This window comes from Hypanus sabinus, chromosome 5, assembly GCF_030144855.1.
Source record: "Hypanus sabinus isolate sHypSab1 chromosome 5, sHypSab1.hap1, whole genome shotgun sequence".
Classification (NCBI taxonomy): domain Eukaryota; kingdom Metazoa; phylum Chordata; class Chondrichthyes; order Myliobatiformes; family Dasyatidae; genus Hypanus; species Hypanus sabinus.
The window spans coordinates 41153285-41176384 of record NC_082710.1 but is presented as its reverse complement, the minus strand read 5'-3'; the positions used below and the strand labels follow the sequence as shown (position 1 = coordinate 41176384).

General features: G+C 39.0%; 1 protein-coding gene across 4 annotated transcripts; it reads right to left on the bottom strand.

Annotated features, from left to right (window-relative positions):
• Positions 1–6569: 6569 nt before the first annotated feature.
• On the bottom strand, positions 6570–23099 carry qng1 (Q-nucleotide N-glycosylase 1). Of its 4 annotated transcripts, none has more exons than XM_059969817.1 (5): positions 22972–23099; positions 20307–20656; positions 19036–19295; positions 13989–14184; positions 6570–11395 (listed from the first exon to the last, which is right to left on the bottom strand). In XM_059969817.1, the coding sequence occupies exons 2-5, from the start codon at positions 20641–20643 to the stop codon at positions 11166–11168; spliced, it is 1023 nt and encodes a 340-aa protein (XP_059825800.1). In that variant the 5' UTR covers positions 20644–20656; positions 22972–23099; the 3' UTR covers positions 6570–11165. The 4 variants fall into 4 exon arrangements, with proteins under 4 accessions (XP_059825800.1, XP_059825801.1, XP_059825799.1 ...); XM_059969818.1 differs by lacking the exon at positions 22972–23099 and adding an exon at positions 22780–22965; XM_059969816.1 differs by lacking the exon at positions 22972–23099 and adding an exon at positions 22070–22637.
• Between the last annotated feature and the right edge of the window lies 1 nt (position 23100).

The following is a 23100-nucleotide window of genomic DNA, read 5'->3' as shown; positions in this document are numbered from 1 at the left end:
AGAAAGTACAGCTGAGTCACTTATGTACTGTAATCCTACTGAAGGTAGATTTAAACCAAAGGAATGGCAGTCTTATTTCCAAGGAATAATCTGCAAGTGAGTGTCTCATAATGGTAACATTGTGGTGGTAGAGATCGCAGAATTGGGATGCTTCTCAGTGCAGCCTCAGTAAGCAAATGTATGCATTTTGTGTATGCAGTATTACCACAATTAAATGTAATTCATTTGTGAGATGATACTTGGAATACTATGCAGTTCTGGTTGTGATAGTTTAGAGTGGAAAAGATTCAAAAGAATGCCACCAGGTCTGGAGGGCTTGAGTTACAATGGATTGAATAGGGTGGGACTGGTTTTAATGGAGTAGAGAAGGCCGAGGGATGACGAGAGGTTCATACGATGGTGAAGGGCAATAGATAGATGGTTAGTCCTGATAAAGGGTCTCGGCCCAAAATGTTGATAGTGCTTCCCTCTATAGGTGCTGCCTGGCCTGCTGCGTTCCACTAGCATTTTGTGTGTGTGGCTTGAATTTCCGGCAGCTGCTGATTTTCTTGTGCCAGTTTACTTGGCCACCTCTGATTGCAAGGATGAATTGTGCCTGAGCTTGTTTCTACGCTGTATTAATCTAAACTTGTGTGGACATCAAGGATGGTAAATAATGAAGCAGCTGAAGATGGTTGGGCCTAGGGCAATTTTCCTATCTCATTTTAGAATTCAGCTCAATAAAGGGTTGCTGAGTGAGATCTGGAGCCAAGTTCAAAGTACCTATATTATATGTCACCATATACAACCCCGAGATCCATTTTCTGGCAAGCATTTAGAGTAAATACCAAGAAAATAGAATCCATGAAAGAACGCACACCAGATAAACATTGTGCAAAAGTCAAGTTGCAAATTAGAAAATTAAATTTTAAAATACTGGTGGTGTGTGTCTTGAGGCTCCTGTACCTCCTTCCTGATGGTAGCAGTGAGGAGAGAATGTGGCCTGGATGGTTGGGGTGCTTGATGGATGCTGCTTACCTACCTGTGACAGATGTGCTCAGTGGCGGGGAGGACTTCACTGTGATGGACTAAGTTGTATCCACTACTATCTGTAGTTTTTTTCTGTTGCACATCAGTAGAAATCTGTCAGTTTTAGATGATGTGCTGAGCCTTTGCACGTGGGGCTGCCATGCTTTCTTTGTAACAGCACTTGTATGCTAGACCCAGAACAGATCCTCTGAAATGATCAGGCCAAGGAATATAAAATTGTTGATCCTCTTTACCTCTGAGTCCCTGATGTGGACTGACTCATGGACCTCTGGTTTCTTCCTGTTGTCAAGCCTCAAAAGGATATCAGTGAGAAGGTCATTAACATATATTCAATAATTGACATCACTGAAGTTATTTCCAAATATTTCCACATGATAGATCTGTTCCCACAAATCCTACCACTTTGCTAATGATTGAAAGTGAGGTCAATGATAAATTAGTTGGATTAGATTTGTCCTGAATCCTATGATCCTATTTTTTGTGTCCTTATGATAATAGGAATTAAAATAGTTAAAAAGCTCTGCTTTTTGTGGATGGAGTGAAGGTAATCTGTGTTGGGTTCCGTGGAAGGACTGTAAGGGCCTGGAACAGAAGTGAGGGAGAAAGTGAATGGGCACATGTAGCATTTCTGCTTTTAGGAATTGAGTTCCAGGAGGGATTTTATTGAGAAGAAACAAATGGATAAGAGAATCATGGATGTAGTGATCCCTGAAGAAAATGGTTTTTGGGGGGGGGGGGAGCGTGTAGGATCACAGTGGTAGAAGTTGCAGAGAATGATGTGTTGGATGCCAAGGCTCGTGGGCTGATAGTGAGAACAGGAAGAACTCTGCCTGTTAAGGCGATGAGAAGATGGGGTGATGACAGATGACCAGAAAATGGATATGGGGGTGAGGACAGCATCAATATTGCAGGAAAGAAAATCCTGTGTTTTGAAGGAGACATTGCTGATGTCCTCACTTTGGGAACAGATTCTGCAGAGACAATGGAACTGAGAAATAGGAACGGCATTTTCACAGGAGACAATGGGAGAAGATAATTTTGGGAGTTGGTAGGTTTATAAAGGAAATCCATAGACAGTTTGCCCCCCCCCCAAGATGGAGACAGAGATTGAGGAAGGGGAGAGAAGTTTTAGAAATGGACTAAGTGAATTGAAAGGCAGCATGGAAGTTAGAGGTAAAGATGTATTTGACGAGCTTAGCATAGGTTCATGAAGCAACTTACATGACACTTCACATTCAGTAAGTAGCAGAGAGAAAGGGAGCTTTACCAGCAAAGACTTGGAATATTAATTGTTTCACGTAGCCAACAAAAAGGCTGGCACAGCTGGGTCTCATGTGGCTGCACATAGCTACATCTTGGTCCATTACATATCCATATTATAGGGTTCCTATAAGATTTTTTACCTTGAAACATTAATTCTTTCTTCCTCCACAGATGCTGCCTGGACTGTTGTATATCCCAGCATCTTATTTGTTTTTAAATTGTAAATGTAGGTACTTTATTCTACTTAGAGAAAAATAACTTTTTTGGAAATATGTCTCAACACCAATGGAATGTGATTTACTGACTTTTTTTCATGGATTACTTTATTAACCTGATAGCTATTTATAGTATTTCAGATGAGCCATAAATATCAAGACAAATGGGTACCATTCAACAGCTTGTGTATCTGGTTGTTATTCCTTATTGCATATTCCAGTATCAATGCAATTGTGTAGTTTAGACAATGCAGTTTAATCAATTAGAATTGTTTTTTTTCTCAGTGTCAAGAATGACACAACACCCTGATTTAAAATTATTTAATCTTTGCTGTATCCACTTTATTTACTTATTTGTGGTAATATTATTTTATGTGCTGTAAGTGATACATGTATTTTGGGTCTGGAGGAATGTTGTTTCATTTGGTTGTATATAGGTACAAACAGATAACAATAAACTCAAACTTGAGCAATACATAACTTGATAATGTGGTGGTGACACCATGTGGTTGTAAGGTTGCATCACATCTCAAAAGCTACCATAAAATGGAAATTTTAAAAAATGAACAAGCTAAAGTGTAATTGGAGCAAGAGGTTGTTGGAAATCAGAAAATATTGGAATAGTTCAGCAAATTAGCACAAAATATAAAAACATAGCAAAAGATTTTATAAATATAAGTGGAAGAGGGTGGCTAAAGTCAACATACGGCCCTTGGAAGACGAGAAGGGGAAATTGATATTGGGTGATAAATAAATGGCTGAGGCGTTGAACGACTATTTTATGTCGGTCTTCGTGGTGAAGGACACGTCTAATATGCCAAAGAAAGATGTTATGGACGAAATGGGAGGTGAGGACCTCGATAAAATCTCTGTCACTAAACCAAACTAGAGGGCCTGAAGGTAGATAAGTCCCCTGGTCCTGATGGGATGCATCCCAGAGTGCTGAAGGAATTGGAGGAGGTTATAGTAGATGCGTTGGTAATCATTTATCAAAACTCTCTAGACTCTGGGCAGGTCCCAGCAGACTGGAAGACAGCAAATGTCATGCCACTTTTTAAAAGAGGCTGTAGTCAAAAGGTGGGCAACTATAGGCCAGTTAGCTTAACATCTGTGGTCAGGAAAATGCCTGAAGCTGTCATTAAGGAAAAAATAGTGAAACATTTAGAAAGGAGTGGTTCCATTAGACAGATGCAGCATGGATTCAGAAAGGGCAGGTCCTGTTTGACAAACTTACTGGAGTTCTTTCAGGACATAATGAGTGCAGTGGATAGAGGGGAACAGGTGGATGTCGTATACTTGGATTTCCAGAAGGCGTTCGATAAGGTGCACAAGAGACTTATAAATAAGATAGGGATGCATGGAGTTGGAAGAACTGTATTAACATGGATAGTGGATTGGTTAACCAATAGAAGGCAGAGAGTTGGTATAAATGGGTGTATCTCTGGTTGGCAGTCAGTGGTGAGCAGGGTGCCACAGCTGTTTACCATTTATATTGATGATTTGTAAGAGGGGGACTGAGTGTAGCGTAGCAAAATCTGATGACACTAAACTGAGTGGGAAAGCAAATTGTACAGAGGATGTGGAGAGTCTGCAGAGGGATATAGATAGGTTAAGTGAGTGGACCAAGGTCTGGCAGATGGAATACAACGTTGGTAAATGCAAGATCATCCACTTTGGAAGGAATAATAGAAGAGCAGATTATTATTTAAATGGTGAAAGATCATAGCATGCTGTTGGGCAGAGGGTCTTGGGAGTGCTTGTTCATGAATCGCAGAAAGTTGGCTTGCAGGTACACAGGTTATTAAGGCAAACAGAATGTTGGCCTTCATTGCTAGAGGTCATGCTGCAACTATACAGGGTACTGGTGAGGCTGCACCTGGAGTACTGTGTACAGTTGTGGTTTCCACACTTGAAGGATATACTGGCTTTGAAGGCAGTGCAGAGGAGGCTCACCAGTTTGATTCCAGGGATGAAAGGGTTAAATTATGAGGAGCAATTGAGTCACCTGGGACTATACTCTCTGAAATTCAGAAGAATAGAGGGGATCTTATAGAAACATAAATTTTGAAAGGGATAGATAAGATAGAACTGGGAAAGTTGTTTCCATTGGTAGGTGAGACTAGAACTAGGGGACATTGCCTCAAGATTAAGGGGAGAAGATTTATGATGGAGATGAGGAGAAACTGTTTTTCCCAGAGTGGTGAATCTGTGGAATTCTCTGCCCAGGGAAGCAGTTGAGGCTTCTTCACTAAATATATTTAAGATACAGTTAGAAAGGTTTTTTTAACATAGTAAGGGAATTAAAGGTTATGGGGAAAAGGCAGGTAGATGGAGCTGAGTTTACAGACAGATCACCCATGATCTTATTGAATGGTGGGGCATGCTCGATGGGCCAGATAGCCTATTCCTGCTCCTATTTCTTATGTTCTTATGTAAATCAATCAGACTCTGTAAACAGAGTTGCCATTTCAAGTTAAGGGTGTCTCTTAACTAGAAAATTTTACAGAAGTGAGTAGACTGTAACGTGCTGAGATAGGGAGCATGGAGAGAAAAGGGGGAATGTCTGTAATTGGTTGCAGACCACCTCCCAATTTCTCTAATAATAAAAGCCTACACAAATTGATCTTTATAGCAAACGAGAGAAAATTTTCAAATGCTGGCAATCAAAAGGAACACACAAAATGCTCAAGGAGCCCAGTATGTCTGTCAACATCTATGGAAAAGAGTATACAATTGACATTTTGGGTTGAGACCCTTCATCAAGACTCAGATGAAGGGTCTTGGTCTGAAACATCAACTGCTTACTTTTTTCCATAGATGCTGCCTGGCCTGCTGAGTTCCTCCAGCATTTTTCGTGCATTGCTTTTGATCTTTATAGTATCTAGTTGCACCAAATGGATTCCAAAGATGAGAAAAGAATGATTGAACTTGACATCAACACATCATGTGGAAGTCAAGGGAAAAATACTTAATGGAGATGGTTATGATTACTGGAGGCTAATCATCCAGTCCCAGTACATCAGCATCCAGCACTGGTAATTCCTGTGTTCCTGCTTATCCTCCTTCAGCAGACCTTACTTCTGTTTCTCAATATATTTTCTCTCTCTCCCTCTCTCTGACTCCATCTCTACCTGGTACAGCAAAAACACAAGAGGTTCTGCAGAATCTGGAAATCCAGAGTTAATACACATAAAATGCCGGAGGAACTCAGGTCAGGAGGCATTTTGTATGTGTCTACTTGGCACAAACTGCCTGTCTTTTTACGTCCCTTCTTGGTCCACCAATTACTTCAGACCCATTTCTCACCAGCCCCTTCTCTTTATACTGCCATCTCACCTCAGCACTCTCAGTCATGATATAGAGTTCTGACTTGGAATATCAACGGTTCCTACAAATGCTGCCTGAACTAGTGAGCTTCTCCAGCAGATTGTTTGTAGCTCCAGGACCTATCATTTACTCAGGAAAATGTTCTGGGCTCAATTATATTTAGTAGCTTTACCAATGGCCTTTCTTCTAAAGGTGTTCCCCAAATTATAGCACATTGTTCAATTCCTTGTTCATAATGGTCCAAACCTGCATGCAGGAAGAGAACATTAAGGCGAAGAGGTAACAAGCACCATCAATGCTGTTGCTGTGTATATCATACAAAAATGCACTACTGTTGTGTACCTGGACTACTTCTGCATGGTCACCCAAATCAGGAAATTCTACTACTGAGGACAAGAGAGCATCTCATCTACATTTTCCCCTCCAAGTCATATACAACCATCAACACCACTCATTCATGGTCCCAGCGGCTAAACCCTGAAGCAGCAACAGTGAGTGCTTTTTACATCAACACTGATGGACTGTGGCTCAAGAAGGTAATTCACATTTAAAGGCAATTAAGAATGGGCCATAAGAGCTATGCAAGCAATGCCCAGATCCTGACAAAACAATAAATATCATAAAAGACATTTGTTACTTGGGCAATTACTAAATGCTTAAAAAGATTCTGTAGCATCTATGTCTAGGATGAACTTCAAAATGTTGGTATTGAGGAAGAATACATTACACATCATGTGAGCAAAAGTTCAAAATCATTCATTTGTTCTTGAAATATGAATTCCATTTGAAGGAGGAAATTGAAAAATGTAGAATTGTCTATTACATTAGCAGCTTGGATAGAAAATCAACAAAGTAGCAGGAAATAGCAGTAACGAATGATTGCTTACCAAACTAGAGCAATGTTACAGCAGACATTGCCCAAGGATCAGTTCTAGACCCACTGATACTATTATATTACCATTTCCTCTCCTTCCTCAGGAGGCCAAGGAAATAGGCACTCTCCAATTTTGTAGATCTACCACAGAAAGCAACCTATCCAGATACATTATGGCCTCATTTGGCCAACGACTCTGCTCAAGACTACAAGTGCAACTTTTCTTCCATAAAGTCTGTATACCTCACACTGCCTTGGGAAGCAGACAACACAATCCCAGATATTCTTTCTTCCTCCTCCTATCAGGCAGAATGTACAAAAGCCTGAAAGCATGTACCTCCAGGCTTAAGAACAGCTTCTATCTGACTGTTATAAGAATACTGAATGCAGATCTTGTATAAGATGAACTCCTGACATTACAATTTACCCTGTCATGGCATGCATCTTATTGAATGTGTTGCACTTACTCTGCAACTATAACACCATTTTCTGCATTGTTATTGTTTTTCCCTTGTACTACTTGACGTACTGAAATAATCTGTATGGATGGCATGTAAAACAAGATTATGTTAACTGTACCTTATTATATGTGACAATAATAAGTCAATTATTGATTTTATAACAATTACATAAAAATTTTCTGTAAATAATAAACACCACTGAACCAGTCTCATCTATTCCAACATATACTGTATACCACATGCCACCTTCTCTCATTAGCTTAGGCTTACGGGAAGAGCGGACAATAGTTGTAGTATCATTTGAATTTTTTTAAATGTCTTACAAAATAACCAAACAATATACTCATCTAACAGCATTAGCAACAAGAGTAGAAGTCCCTGAAATCTCCTCCCTCAAATTTTTGTATCTCTAATCTTAGCCTCAATGCCCCTTGACATTCCTGTACTTCAAGTGACTGCCAACCCCCACCTTGAATACATTCAATGACTTTCTGTAGTGGAGAATTCCAAAGAGTCACAGCCATTTCAGAGTAGGAACTCCTCAACTGTACAAAATGGTTGAATCAATGTGCCCAGTTCCAATGATCCCCACCAACAGGATCAAAGCATCTGAAGTGGGGACAAATAGTAGAATGGATACCAAGCTGATTGCAAAAAAAGACGACAATACAAATTAAAAGTAGCTATTGAGACTGGCAAAGCCTGAGAAAAAGTGAACAGTGCTGGGAGTTCAGTATTGTTCATGTGATTGATATGGATACAAAAGTCATAAGTACTATTTCAAACTTTGATCACACGACATAGGGCAGTGTAATGAGTACAAAGGGAGACTGATAACATTCAGGAGACATTACTAAACTAGAAAGTATAGTCTACAATTGGAGAATGAATTTCAATAATGCTAAATATGAAGTGATACAATTTTGTAAGAAGAACAGGAAGGCCAAATAATGTTTGTGTTTACAGATTGAAGTTACGCAGTAAAAGAAATGTCCATTGATTTCTTGAATGTAAGATTTAGATAGGGTTGGGGAAGTAATTGTTATAATTTAAATTTTTGAGGTTTGTTTAATCCATCATCATAATATTGATTTTGCTGAAGGATTATCGTAAACTACGCCGTAAAATCCAAAGGTGCCTCTGTACCATTTACTCTGCAGCAGGACACTGAGATTAGTGTGAAACATGGACAATTTGCACTCCCCCCCCACCCTGTGAGCACACTATGTTTTCTAAAAAAGGTTGCGCATTATAATCTTGATATTAAAACCGTTAAAATAAAATCACAAGGGCAAACAGTAACAGGTGTTTCTAATGGCCATTAACAATAAAAGTAAATCAAAATAACAATCCTGATCACTTTGGAACCATTTCCAAAGAGACTTATTTTGTATGTTATTTCTAATATTCTAAAGTCATTGTTGGAATTCACAGAAACAATCCTAAAACAGGTTGTGATAAGAAGATCGCAAGTGGGGATAACTATTGTTGATTGCAGGATGTTTAATTTTGTTTGGTTTCCTCAGCAAATGTACAGTTGCCTTAGCAGTCACAACGTTTTCCCAAGAATGAGAATCCTAATTGCATTAACTCTAAAAGGAGTCATTATAATTAGATGAATGGAGCTCTGTTACTGACAGCATTATAATTATACATATGAACAGTAAATGAGTGTTTCAGTGAAGGTAAACATGGGGTGTTGCAATGTTATATATTAAATTGTAAATAAACAATTATAGTTAATATAGCTGTAATATATTTATGTGTTGACAAAAATCAATTCTCAAACTAGGAAGATGGGCCATGTAGCAACTCTTCCATTGTTTAAGCCTCAGCTGGGGTTAGCTGCCTTGCCTGCCATTTCCTTTCATAATGCATTTCTCTAGAGCAGAATATACCCACATTAATCCAGCTTCTGCAGACTGACATTGAAAGTGATGTGATTTCTTAACAGTTTTGATGCATTGCCTACACTATTTCCAGACTTACTTCCATACAATTTGAGATCAAACTACAGGCCTATAGCTTATGAAATAACAGTAAACAGTAAAATATGTAATTGTACTCTTGTTGAGCTGGCTGATGCTCTGTCAATGCAAGTAGAACGCACCTTTAGGTGTTTTAGCTTCTTCAGTCTTGTCTCTTTACCCCACTCTCCTTTTTAAGCAGTCATTTTAAGTAAATTCCTTGGAGAACCCCAGTGTCTTTCAATTTTCCCCCCTTCTCACATCTGACATACCCCTCCTCTTACTGACCCCTTGTAAAAAACCCCTTTACAAAGAATCTTTGCACTACCAGGCCACTATCTTCCCCAGCATCACTAACTTCATCAATTCTGGAGATTTCCCATCCACTGACACCAACTTCATAATACTCTACCTTGCACTGATCATTTCTACTTCCTACCCAAGATCCACAAAACCCACTGTCCAGGTAGGCCCACCTTCTCTGCTTGCTCCTACCCCACTGAAATTGTGTCCGCATAGTTCAACTCCATTCAATCCCCCTTGGTTCAGTCCCTTCACATCTACATCCATGACACGTCACAAGCTCTCGATCTTAACACTCAATTCTCCAGCACTGACCACCTCATTTTTACCATGAATGTCCAATGACACATACACTTCTATCCCCATCAAGAAGTTCTTAAAGTGCTCTGCTCTCTGCTTCTTTCTCAATAACAGACCCAACCAGTTCCCTCCACCACCACCATCCATCTGGCAGATCTGGTCCTCACCTTCAACAATTTCTCCTTCTGCTCCTCCCACTTACTCCAAATTCAAGGGGTAGCCATGTGTCCCTGCCTTTTCGTTGGCTACATGAAAGCTTTTCCTGGTACTGCTCCCCAACTCTTTCTGCACTATATTGGTGACACATTGGTGCTGCTTCATGCACCCATGCTGAGCTTGTCAATTTCATCAACCTTGCTTCCAACTTCCACCCTGCCCTGAAATTCATTTGGTCCATTTTTGACACCTCTCATTTGTCCCTGCATCTTTTCTCCCCCCAACCCCACCACTGTTCAGGGACCTAAGCACTCAGTTGAGGCAAAGATTCACATACATTTTTCTACCCTTTTTCTATAGCATCCAGTGTTCATGGCTTCTTTTACTTTGACAAAACCAAACAACCGTTTTGCTGAGCATCTGTACACTGCCTGCAACAGTCACTTTGAGCTTCCAGCTGTATCATTTCCAACTCCCCTTCCCATATCAATCTGTCTGTCTACCACCTTCTTCAATGAGGAGATCAAGCATAAACTAGAAAAACAACACTGTACATTCCACACAGTAGATTACAATACAATGACTTACATAGAATTTTCCGACTTCAGTTAACTCACACCTGTTTTGCTTTCCCAACCCCCACCCATTACCTAGATCTCTTAACTTCCCCAGCTGGTTCTATCTGTGCATCATCTACACATCTATCCACCTGGATTTCTTTTTTCTTGGTTGTGTTTCCTACCAGTCCCCACCTGGTTCCATCTGCCCATCATTGCTCTTATCCCATCACCCTCCAGCCTCCATCTTCCTCCTTCTCTCATCTAGCTCCATCTGCCCAGCAGCTCACCCCCCCCCCCCCCCCACCCTGTCCAAATGTTCTCCTCCCTCTCCCTTACCTGGCTTCATCTGCCCATTATCCTCCAATTCACCTGATTCCATATATCACCTACCAGCCTCCCTCTCATCTCTTTACACTGGCTATCTTTTATCTACATTTTCAGTTGTGATGGAGGATCATAGCCCAAAATGTTCACCATCTCTGCACCTCCATCGGCGCTACTTGACCTGCTGAGTTTCCCCACAGTTTGTGTTTTTTTTAAACCCGTATTACCTACTCGAACAATTTTATAAAATACCATAATTCTAAAATCACAACTTTGGAGGTGTACAAAAGTAGTTAAATGTTGGCAATTTAATATAAATGAGCAATTCAACCATACCACCCATAACAAAATGTTTCTTTGCTTTGCAGAAATTGTGTAGAATCTAACTAGTAGTAGATGCATCGGACACGATGGATAGGAATATCTACCATATCTTTTCGGTGATCTCTTGCATAATCCCACAGGTAGTAATCAACAAGAACAGAATTGATCTCTTTATTCACACATTTCTTTTGTGTTCCAAGTTCTCGGATGTGATGCATTATTAACTCAATGCACCAAATAGAGCAACCTCTGATTTCCACCTCCTCTCTGTCCCCGGAGTGGAAGAGCACACCTAGGAGACAAATTGAAAAGCCATTTCTAATTTCAGTAAATTTGGTTAGACTAGTGATAAAACAATTGGAACAAAATAAATAGATTCCAAGTAAAATATCAAATAATGACATTTCAATATACATTGTCAAGTCTGCAATATTTGAGAAATGAAACAATAAATATCAAGATGGCTTTTCTTCCTATTAGATAATAAGGCACGAATCAAATTTTACAAAATCATCTTCCGTTTTAACCTGCTCATAGAGTGCAACAGCAAAGAAACAAGCACTTTGGCCCATCTGGTCCATGCCAAACTATTATTCTGCCTAGTCCCGTTGACCCACACTTGGATATCGCCCTATGTATCCTTCCCATTCATGTACTTAGAATTACCACAATAGAGTTACCCATTTTATGACGATTAGCCAGATGTTTGCCATGTTATCACCAATGTCAGATTTTGTTAATGGATAAATTAATTGTTTCCATTCTGATCAGAATATAACCTTTCCTCTACCTACAGAAAACATTTTCAGAGTAGCTAACAACCTGTGATTTGTATTATATATCCAACAAATTGCCCTTTTTCTAGAAGAAACCTTTTTCTCAATGAAGAATGTAAAAATGAGCAGAAAGCGAAAAAACAAATTGGGTAACAAAACTATTTAGTTAGCAATAATCAAGATGGACATCCAGTTAACTTGGAAAATTTCTGAATACATGTTACTGGAAATGTTCGAACAATTTTAACCCAAACCATCCCTATTTATATTTCTATTCCCATACTGAACTCACAGGTTCTAGTTACTTTCCCCATAACGTAGTTATGTTTTCTTATTCCACAGTTTAGTGACTGAAGAACAATTAGCAGTAGAAACTGGTATGAACTGATCACTATATAAACAGAACTGCCATCAGGAGAGATGAAAGTGTACATGCAGAGGGGACAGTGAATAAGACAATTTTTTTTTAAATGGGACAGTAGGAAGTAGTCATAAGGTCCATCAATAAAGAGTAAGCTCTCAATTAACTAGAACAGCAGGATGAGATTCATATCACTACCAGACCAATTATCTTTGGTAACTCCAATCTATTCAAAACCTTTTGCTTGTATTGCCATGTTGAGTCTTCAATCTTCTTTGTCAAAAAGACGCCACGCCACACAGGAAGGCAGTCACTCCAAAGTAGCAAAAGGCAGGTGCCTGAGTGACTGTCAGGAAAGGGAATAGGCCGCCAGTGCAGAGTACTCCTGTGACCGGTCCCCTCAATAACAAGTATACAGCTTTGGATTCTGTTGAAGACCACAACATACCGGGGGGAAACTACAGTGACTGGCTCTCAGGCACTTATTCTGGTTCTATGGCTCAGAAGGGAAGGAGGGAGAAGAGGAGTGCAGTAGTGATAGGAGATTTCATAGTTAGAGGAGCAGACAGGAGATTCTGTAGATGTGGGGTAAAAAAACACCCAATGGTATTTTGCCTCCCAGGTGCCAGTGTCAAGGATGTTTAAGATTGGGTCCGCAGCATTCACAAAAGGGAGCCCAAGTCATTGAGTATATTTTAAACGGAGGTAGATAGGTTGAATTGGACTTTATTTCTAACATCCTTCACATATGTGAAGAGTAAAAATCTTTACGTTACATCTCCGTCTGAATGTATAATGTGCAAATTATAGTAATTTGTAGTAAGTAGTTTGTATAGTGAGATATACTGTTTAGTCAAGGTGTCCAAGTTTACGGGGAGAAGGTAGGGGAATGGGATTGAGAGAGATAATAAATCAACCATGATGAACTGGCAAAGTGAACTCTATGGGCCAAATGGCCTAATTCTGCATGTGGTCTTATTACAATAAAACAAGAAGAATGTATCAAGAGCACCAATTCTATTTTTAAGATTTTTCCCCCATCTCATTGCAGTGGGAGATCAAGTGAGGATATTTGAAGTCATCCATCCTTACACACAGGTTATTCTGTACAGCTAAGTATTTTCAGAGAATATCTAAGCAATAATTTAAATGGGCTCCTATCAGATCCTGATAGGCTGACATTGATTCCAAAGACCCCAAAACCAATTGAACTTACATTGTCTGGATTAAAAAAAAAATTATTCTATTCAGTACAGTATATTTTATTACAGGGACTTGAGTTTTAGCTAAGGTACTTTTAAGATGAAGTCAAAAATGGAAGTTACTTTTTGAAATGATTACAATAAATTTTGTATTGCTTTTAAAACTATTGTCCTGAAACACAATTCTATCTTGGTCAATATTACAAAATCCTTATTTCTCGAGCAAGATTCTGCTTTTTAATGTTTGCTAGGAGCCTTTGTTTACATAAAATACTCCTAATTTGTCAAACAGTGAACATTGCATTTAGATGGACTCCTCAATACACCTTGATACATCGTAACACATTCCAGCTATTTCTTTATCTTAAATAAATCAGCACTGATCACTGGGCATTAGCTGATTAATTTTGTCCACAGACTTTGCAGGTGTCATGCAGAACATCTGAAAAAGTGAACAAATTTCTTGTTCATGACTTCTGTTAACAAATGCACAGTGTTACTCCCTTTTCACAATTATTCATCATTGGTACTAAATTGATTACAAACCTTGTTTAAGTTTTTCCATGAGTTCTTGTGAATACTTCATTGCTCCAAAATAGACAAGTGCCTGAGGGATTCGGTAGTCTGCGAACATTGACAGACTGGCAATGTCATGAAATAAACCATACCCCTTTCCTTCTAGAAGACCCCAGATGTCTGCTACGAGGATCTGTGCTCTTTTATAAAATGCAACTTTTTTCCCCTAAGTGATGAAAGAAAATAGTTAAGATACAAAATATTTGCTATGATACTAAGATATTTGTTACATTTAGTAAGATCAATCTTAATGAATAATCCCCATTTCTGGTAAAATTTAGAAAATTCTACCGTCCCTTTGATAGTAAAACAAAATTATTTCTAGGTACATGATAAAATCTTAACCCTGTGCCATACTTTGCTGTAAATGATGTTTGTATGATCAAAACACAGTTCATGAATAGGCTGCAGCACATTACTGAGGGAAAAAGCAGATTAAAGATCAGTTTTAGAAGAAAAAGCAGTCTAACATCTGACTTATTGAATTCTGAGAAAAAGGAATGTAGGTATCTAAGAAATAGCATGTGAAATGCAGTATACAAAGAAAAGACTGATTGATTCTCAATCAAAGAGCCAGCAAAAGCTTTCTGTGCTGTATCATTCTACATAAACAAAGCACATTTCTTCCTGTAGTAGAGGGTAGTGCAACGCTATTACAGCTTGGGGTGTCGGAGTTCGAACGCAATTCTGGCATACTCTGTAAGAAAACTTGTACGTTCTTCTTGAGTGCATGTGGGTTTCCTCTGGGTACTCCAGCTTCCTCCTACAGTCCAAAGATGTACTGGTCAGTAGGTTAATTGGTCACTATAATTTACTCTGTGATTAGGCTTGGACTAAGTCTGTGAGTTGCTAGGCAGCGCGAATCAATGGGTCAGAAGGGCTTGTTCTGCACTGTATCTCTAAACAAAATAAAATATTTTAGCCTCCTCATAACTTGAGGGGTGGGAGGTAGTCCACCATATATTGGACAATAAGTGAAAACATGATCTTGCAGGTTCTCAGTGCTCACTATGTCACACAATCTACGTTTTTTCTAAACTAGCCAACTAACCCAATCTAATGAGGACCACAGAACATGTCAGAAGTAGCAGCAGACATACCCTACAATGAAGTGTCAACATGAAGAAATTACATCAACTTGAGCAAAAATTTAAATAGTGAAATCCAGATTATTATACATTTAATCCTGATTACTTCATGCAAGAAAAAATATCTTAAAATGAAACATGACCAATATATGAACTGGTCTGCAATGTTGAATGCTATTTCAAGATTTCATTACATTTCAGCACAAACCAAACTGAATTAATTGCTTTATCCCAATGGAGCTCTGAAAAAGATTATAAATTGCTTGTACTTGGTCTTGGTAACAAAGAATAAAAATTTCAGAAAAAAATCCTACTGATGTGATATGCTGACAACATGAGTAAAAATTGAAAATTTTTAAAAATCCTTCAAAATTTCTAACAAATCTGCAGTACGTTTCCATTTCATTTCACTACTACACAAACCTCAATACTAGATCATGTGATGGCAATTTTTCAGCACAAAGGAGTCATTATGGATCAATGCATCACAAAATAGAAGCTACAATTTTTTAAAATCAGTTTAATGCTTGGTCAGAAATTCCATCAAGTACTTCTGGTCACATTTCACTCTTACACTTCAAACTTTTGTGTGCACCATTCCATTAGCTACATTGAGTAGCAAATTGAACAGAGAACAGTACTGCACAGTTTGACTCCTTCAGCCCACAATCTTGTGCTGACCTACTATACAATAAAACTACTCCATGATCAATCTAAACCCTCCCCATAATGTATCCCATAATTCAATTTTTTCATTTATCTATCTGCTCATCTAAAAGTCTATTATATGTCCCTAATGTATCAGCCTTAACCACTGCCGTGGCAGTGCATTTCAGGGACTTAGAACTTTCTGTATAAAAAAAAACACCTCTGACAACTCAGCTTAAAAGAATGTCCTCTGGTATAGGCCATTGATGCTCTATCTATGCCTCTTATAATCTATAACCGCTGTCAAGTAACTTCTCATCCTCCTCCACTCCAAAGAGCTTGCTCAACTTTGCACGTAAGATTGGTTCACTAATCCAAGCAGCTTCCTCATAAACCTCCTCTCCACCCTCTCTAAATCTTCCACATTCTTCCTAATACGAGGCGACCAGAACTGAACATAATACTCCAAGTGTGGTCTAACTGGAGTTTTATAGAGCTGCAACATTATACCTCATGGCTCTTAAACTCAATACCCTGATTAATGAAGGCCAAAACACCATATGCCTTCTTAACCACTGCATCAACTAGCACAGTAACTTTGAGGGATCTATGTACTTCGACCCTAAGATCCCCTTGTTAATCCACACTGTTAAGAATCTCCCCATTAATTAGATAAATGGAGATCTGTTTTTGGAGACCTCTGTGCAGTCAAGGTGTTTCAATTGATCGTAGTAAAAATACACCTGTATCTGGATGGTCCAATTGCTGCTTAGTCAGTACCCTGACAAAAATTACATCATGAAGACAAAAGAGCACTCCAAGCAACTCCACCAAAAGCAGATGTCAGAGGATGGATACAAGAAAATGCCCAAGTCACTAAATATCCCATAGAGTACAGTTAAGTCAATCATCAAGAAATGTAAAAATATGGAACAGCTGTAAACCTGCTTAGAACAGGCAGTCCTCAAAAACAGCGTGACCATGCAAGAAAAGGATAAGTGAGAGAGGCTACCAAGAGACCTATGACAACCCTGGAGGAGTTACAAGCTTCAGTGGTTGAGATAGAAGAAACCGTGCATACAACAACTGTTGCCTGGGTGCTTCACCAGTTACAGCTTTATGGGATAGTGGCATAGAGAAAGCCACTATTGAAACTCACATGAAATTTCGGCTAGTTTGTCAGGAGGCATGTGGGAGACTCTGAAGTCAGCTAGAAGGTTCTATTGTCTGATGAAATCAAAATTAAGGCCTTTGCCATCAGATTAAACGCTATGCACATTGTGAAAAATGCCCCATCCCTACCGTGAAGCATGGTGGTAGCTGCATCATGCTGTGGGGATGCTTCACTGCAGTAGGCCCTGGATGGCTTGTGAAAGAAAAGGGTAAAATGAATGCAGCAAAATACAGGGAAATCCTGGAGGAAAACCTGCTGCAGGCTGCAAGAGAACTGTATCTTGGGAGAAGAGTTGTTTTTCAGCAAGACGATGACCCCAAGCATAAAGCCAAAGCTTCACAGGAATGGATTAAAAACAACAAAGTTAATATCCTGGAGTGGCTAAATCAGAGTCCAGACCTCAATCCAATTGAGAATTTGTGGCTGAAATTGAAAAGGGTTGTCACTCATGATCCCCATGCAATCTGACAGAGCTTGAACAATTTTGGAAAGAAGAATGGGGAAAAATTGCAGTGTCCAGTTGTGCAAAGGTGATAGAAACCTATCTCCACAGACCCAAGCTGCTGCCAAAGATGCATCTACTAATTACTGACTTGAAGGGGTGAATACTTCTGCAATCAATTATTTTATGTTTTGTATTTGTAATTAACTTTGATCACTTTGTAGAGTTTTCATTTTGACATGAAAGAGTCTTTTTCTGATGTTGTGTGTCAAAAAAATGTAAAACTATAAAACTTGAAAACTTCCAAGGCGAGGGTGAAAACTTTTTTACAAGCACTGTAAGTAACCTGAACTCCATCACCACATTGGCCCACAACCATCACAGAAATTCCATTCCAGCTATGGCCAATGCCCCCCTGGGCTTTGGACTATCACCTTACTCTTTCTCCCCACCACCTCTCTCTCAGAAAAATGCCTTGCACCCATGTATCCATTTAATCTACCTGCCTCAATGGCCATGAGCCTTGATGCCAGTGCTCTTTGATCCTAATCAGTCTTAAAAAAAGAAATAACAATAATAAATAAGCAATAAGTATTGAGAACATAAGATGAAGTCCTTGAAACTTAGTCCACAAGTTGTGGGAATAGTTCAGTATTGGGCAAGTGAAATTATCCCCTTTAGTTCAAGAGCCTGATGTTTGAAGGGTAATAAATGTTCCTGAACCTGGTTGTGAGAATCCTAAAGCTCCTGTACCTTGTTCCTGACTGTAACAGCAAGAAAAGAGCATGGCTTTGATGATGCACATTGCTTTCCTGTGAGAATGCTCAATGGCAGAAGGGATTTACCCCTGACGGCCTGGGCTGTATCCACTACTTTTTGTAGGATTTTCCATTCATGAGCATTTACATTTTCATACCAGACTGTGATGCAGCCGGTCAATATACTCTCCACCATCCATCTCTAGAAGTTTGACAAAGTTTTTAGATGTCATATGCCAATGCTTCACAAACTCCTAAGGAATTAGAGGTACTGCCATGCTTTCTTTGTAATTGCACTTATGCGCTGGGCCCAAGACAGAACCTTTGAAATAATAAAACTGATGAACTTAAAGTTGCTGACCCTCTCCATCTGTGATCCCCTGATGAGGTCAAGTACCCCCAGTTTCCTCCTCCTGAAGTCAATAACGAGTTCCTTGTTCTTGCTGACATTGAGTGAGGTTGTTGTTATGGCACCATTCATTCTGATTTTCAATCTCCCTCCTCTCTGCTGATTCATTACCACCTTTGATTCGGCCTACGACAGTGGTGTCATCAGCAAACTTAAATACGGCATGAGTTGTCATAAGTGTAAAAAGTGTTGAATAGGGGGCTAAGCACACAGCTTTGTGGTGCACCTGTGCTAACTGAGTTTGTGGAGATGTTGTTGCCAAACCAAATACCAAATAGTTATAACAAGCAACACATTTCTGACACTGGGAATGTTATGATGTAAAAAAGTTGCTGCACAAATTCCTAAAGATTTTATTGCTCCCTGTTATGATACAGGGCTCATGTTCTTAAACAGCTATAATTCCAATTCTGTTTATGTCTTTGCAATAGAATTCTTCAATATCTTGGCTAAAGTGAAGTTTTTGACAAAAGAAAGGATCAACCACAAAAGACTCACCTGAAACATGGCCTCATCTCTGTATGAAGGGAAGTTCTCCACCACAAGCTGTAGCAGCTTCTGGGCATTATTCTCACTCTTCTTAATGCAGTTAAGGAAGGAACCATCAAACTTCTCCAGCAAAATGCTTCCAGCTTCCTTAAGCACTCTGAGACGCTCTTCAATCATTGGCATTGGTATATCAGTATCCGAACGCAACACATACTTCAGTTGCTGAAGTGTTATGTTAGCAAAATATGATGCACTGGTGATCGGAATTGCTTGATATTGAATAAAAAGACACCAACAAAAATTATCAACTAATTCTTCTAGTAAGAAAAGTTCATGTCTTGATCTACATAATTCAAAGTGCATGCTAATTATAAGCATGTAACAGAAAAAAATGCTGAAACACTCTGAAGGTTAGGCAGTGTCTATGGAAAGATAGAGTTGACAATCCAGGTCAAAATAAGATTTAGGACTGTTTTAATAAAGGGGCTTTGACCTGAAAGGTTAATTTTGTTTCTCTTCCCACAGATGCTGCTAGGCCTGTTAAATGTTTCCAGCATTTTCTATTTTTATTTCAGTTCTCAACATCTGCAGAGTTTGATTTTTATTCACTGTATAGCATTTCAAGGTTATCCAGTCATCAATGTTGAAAAATCTACCCGGATGAACTTTATTTATAACAACTCTTAATGTGAGACAAACCACAGGCAAAATTAGAGTGATTGAGAGTGTAAATTATCCAGAGTTTCTAGTCCAGCCATTGATTTAGAATGGAACATATTGTTCACCACATAATAAAATCTACATCCAGCTTAATGATATTCTCTCATTATCCCCTTACTTACATTTTCTCAACGAAAGAAAATTAATTTCACATACATACTTCGTTTCTAGACTGAAAAAAATATTGGCTCTATAAGTATTATTGAATGTTATTCCAGTAGAATATATTCTTTAAATATCACTAAAACATACCTGTAAAGATAGCTGCAGTAGCTTCTAAGATACAAAATATTTCGATCGCTATAATGTGATTTTAAGATACTGAGATTGTGAAAGCATTGTATAATGGAAATTCTCTCATTCTTGAATTACTTTGACAGGAAATTTAAACATCTATTGTGTTAATATTCAATTTCCCTATCTGCACTTTAAGACCTACATCAATAATAGCACCATAAATTTTATGATTAGATCTCTTAGAAGAAATGGTGGACTCTGAAACAGTGGTTTATCAATCTGCCCCAATAAAGATAAAAGAATAAATTTGACATGGAACTGACCTTCATCTAATGCTCTGTTAATTGCAGCACAAAGCGACCAAAAGCCACTATGCAGTTTGCCTTTGTACTTAACCAAACACTTGTTATCATCATTTTCAGACCAAAATGAAAAATTGAGGGTGTCTGTAACAAATACCCAGTTAATGGACTCCTCATTCATTGTTTGTGGATTCAGATCATGAAGCACCTTCCATCCTGATGGATCAAATTCCTTTGTATTCCTCTTTTCCAGGAGCATTTCTGCAACCTTTTTGACTCCATCTTCTACAATATAGACATCTTTACTGTTTTCCGCTATAAATTTTCCAGCTTCCTTAGGCAGCAGTTTCGACTCCATTTCTTTGTTAAATCTTGAGGGGAAAGTGGAAGGTGAAATGCAATAACCAAACAAATCTTTGACAACAATTACATGTTACAACAAAACCAGACTTAAGAGATTTAATATTCATATCCTACATACATAACCATCAATAGTAAGCATTTTGACTTAGGTCCTGTTGAACATTAACCTCACCTCCTGGAATACTGCCACACTAAAGAGATTTAATATCCTACATATACAACCATCAACTAATAGTAAGCATTTTGACTTCAGTCTTGTTAAACATTAACCTCACCTCCTGGAACAGTCTACTATGCAAGCTGCCCTGCTGTCCTATCATGGTAACTAACAAGGGAAAAAAAACGGAACCATAGTTGCAACTTGAAGGGTTGCAACTAGTTCAACCTTTGAGGCTCGGCTATCTCACACACTGTAAACCTAACCATGAAAAACAATAGATCTCAATTTCATAAGAATTATATGCTGACAGGGGTGTAAATAAATAATAAATCGGTGCTGCATCATCAAATAACACAAAATATGCAAAAAGCTCTGCAGCAATTGCAAAATCAGAACCGTATTTCTCGCAAACAAGAAAAAAATCTGTAGATGCTATAAACCGATGCAGCACACTCAAAATGCTAATGGAATTCAGCAGGCGAGTCAGCATCTATGGAAAGGAGTACAGTTGACATATTGGGCCAAGACCCTTCATCAGGCCCAAAACGTTGACTGAACTTTTCCATAGATGCTGTCTGTTGAGTTCCTCCAGCATTTGGGCGTTAGATTTCTCGCATATCACTCACTTTACTGAACATCTAATTTAGAAAAAAATTGGAACAGTAGCTTTGGGAGACAGCCATTTAGATATTTCAGCATATTTAGCAACCATTTTATTATATCACTGCCTAAATGTAGCCATCTAGAAAATGTTATACAGTATATTAATTGGATGATCGAAAATAAGAACTGCAAATTATATTTTGGGAATAGTTCATTTCAGACTTGCATTTCTGCAATCAAACGAGAATAATTGAGCATTTTGGTTATTTAAAGATATATCATTTTTGACAATACTTAATTCAGACTAGTACAAATCAACTCAGGATTGCCCTAAAACAATTCTCTTTCAGGCTTTATTTAAGATTCATCAACCATAATTAAAATATCCAGGAGAATGCAGCAGTATTGCCAAAAGAATCAGAATAACAACTGGCAAAAAGCTCTTTCCACAGTGCTGAGCGATTTCAGCAGTTATTTTGATTTTATTTCAGGTTACTGAACATAGTATATAGCTAAACATTATTTTATTTTCGTAAATATGTCTAAGATACAAATTTAAGACTGATGCTATAATCCTCCGAAAACCCGAGTTATGCAGAACTGAACTACACCGGAACTTGCAACCACTTCACTGCAGGAAGTAAAACATCACCCCTACCTGGGCATTGAACTGTCAGATAACTTCAGCTGGACAAAACATATCAACCAAACCATTTCAAGTTCCATCAAAATTCTTGGCCTTCTACGGCGTAACTTTTGAATTTACTCAAAAACCACAAAAGAAATTGTTTATAAAACTCTCGTCCGTCCAAGACTTGAATACCGTAGTGCCAGTTGGGATCTCTACCAAACCATTCACATCAATAACCTTGAGAAAGCCCAGAGAAGAGCTGCCGGGTTTGTAACCAGTGATGATAGAAAGACCTGTAGTGTTACAGATATGCTTTTCGACCTCAAATGGGCTACCCGCCAAAGACGCCGCACAGTAGCCAGGCTTACTACAGTCTACAAGGAAACTCATTCATTAACTCCATCCAACATTAGTCACTTTTTGTGTAACCAGAATAACAAACCAGCAACCCGACAAAACCAACCCCTGAACTACAAGACCATCCAGACCAACAAGGACGGCTACCACTCCTCATTGTACCCCAGGACCATTCCAGTTTGGAACTCCCTGCCGCCACGCATTAAATCTGCCGCTGACAGTGAAACTTTTCAAGTCGCTGCTCTTAAACACGGCAATTTAAATTACAACTGTATGCATGAGAGACTGCACGTTTACAGCCCAGTGCAGTAATGAGCGATTTCGAAGTTCAAAAGTTCAAAGTTAATTCATTATCAAAGTACGTATATTTCACCACATACATTCCTGAGATTCACTTATGATTGGTGCTCTGAAAACCGGGGCTGTACACTCCTCAACCATTCTGGAAACTGTGGCGATAAAGGATTTCCTGGAGGCGCAGTTTCCCTTCCCGAAACAACGACAAACAACCTTCAGGCTCGTTGCAGCTGGCTTTGCGCAAAAATGCGAAAGTGTCATCGTCTTAGTCTCACCTGCCAAGTATAATCAGGCCGACTCACAACGTTACGGTCACAAACCCGATCTCTCCAGCTCCCCAGAACCGACTTCGGGCCCGGGCGCATGCGCGAATGTCCGTCCTCCCCTCCCACACCCCGGCAGCA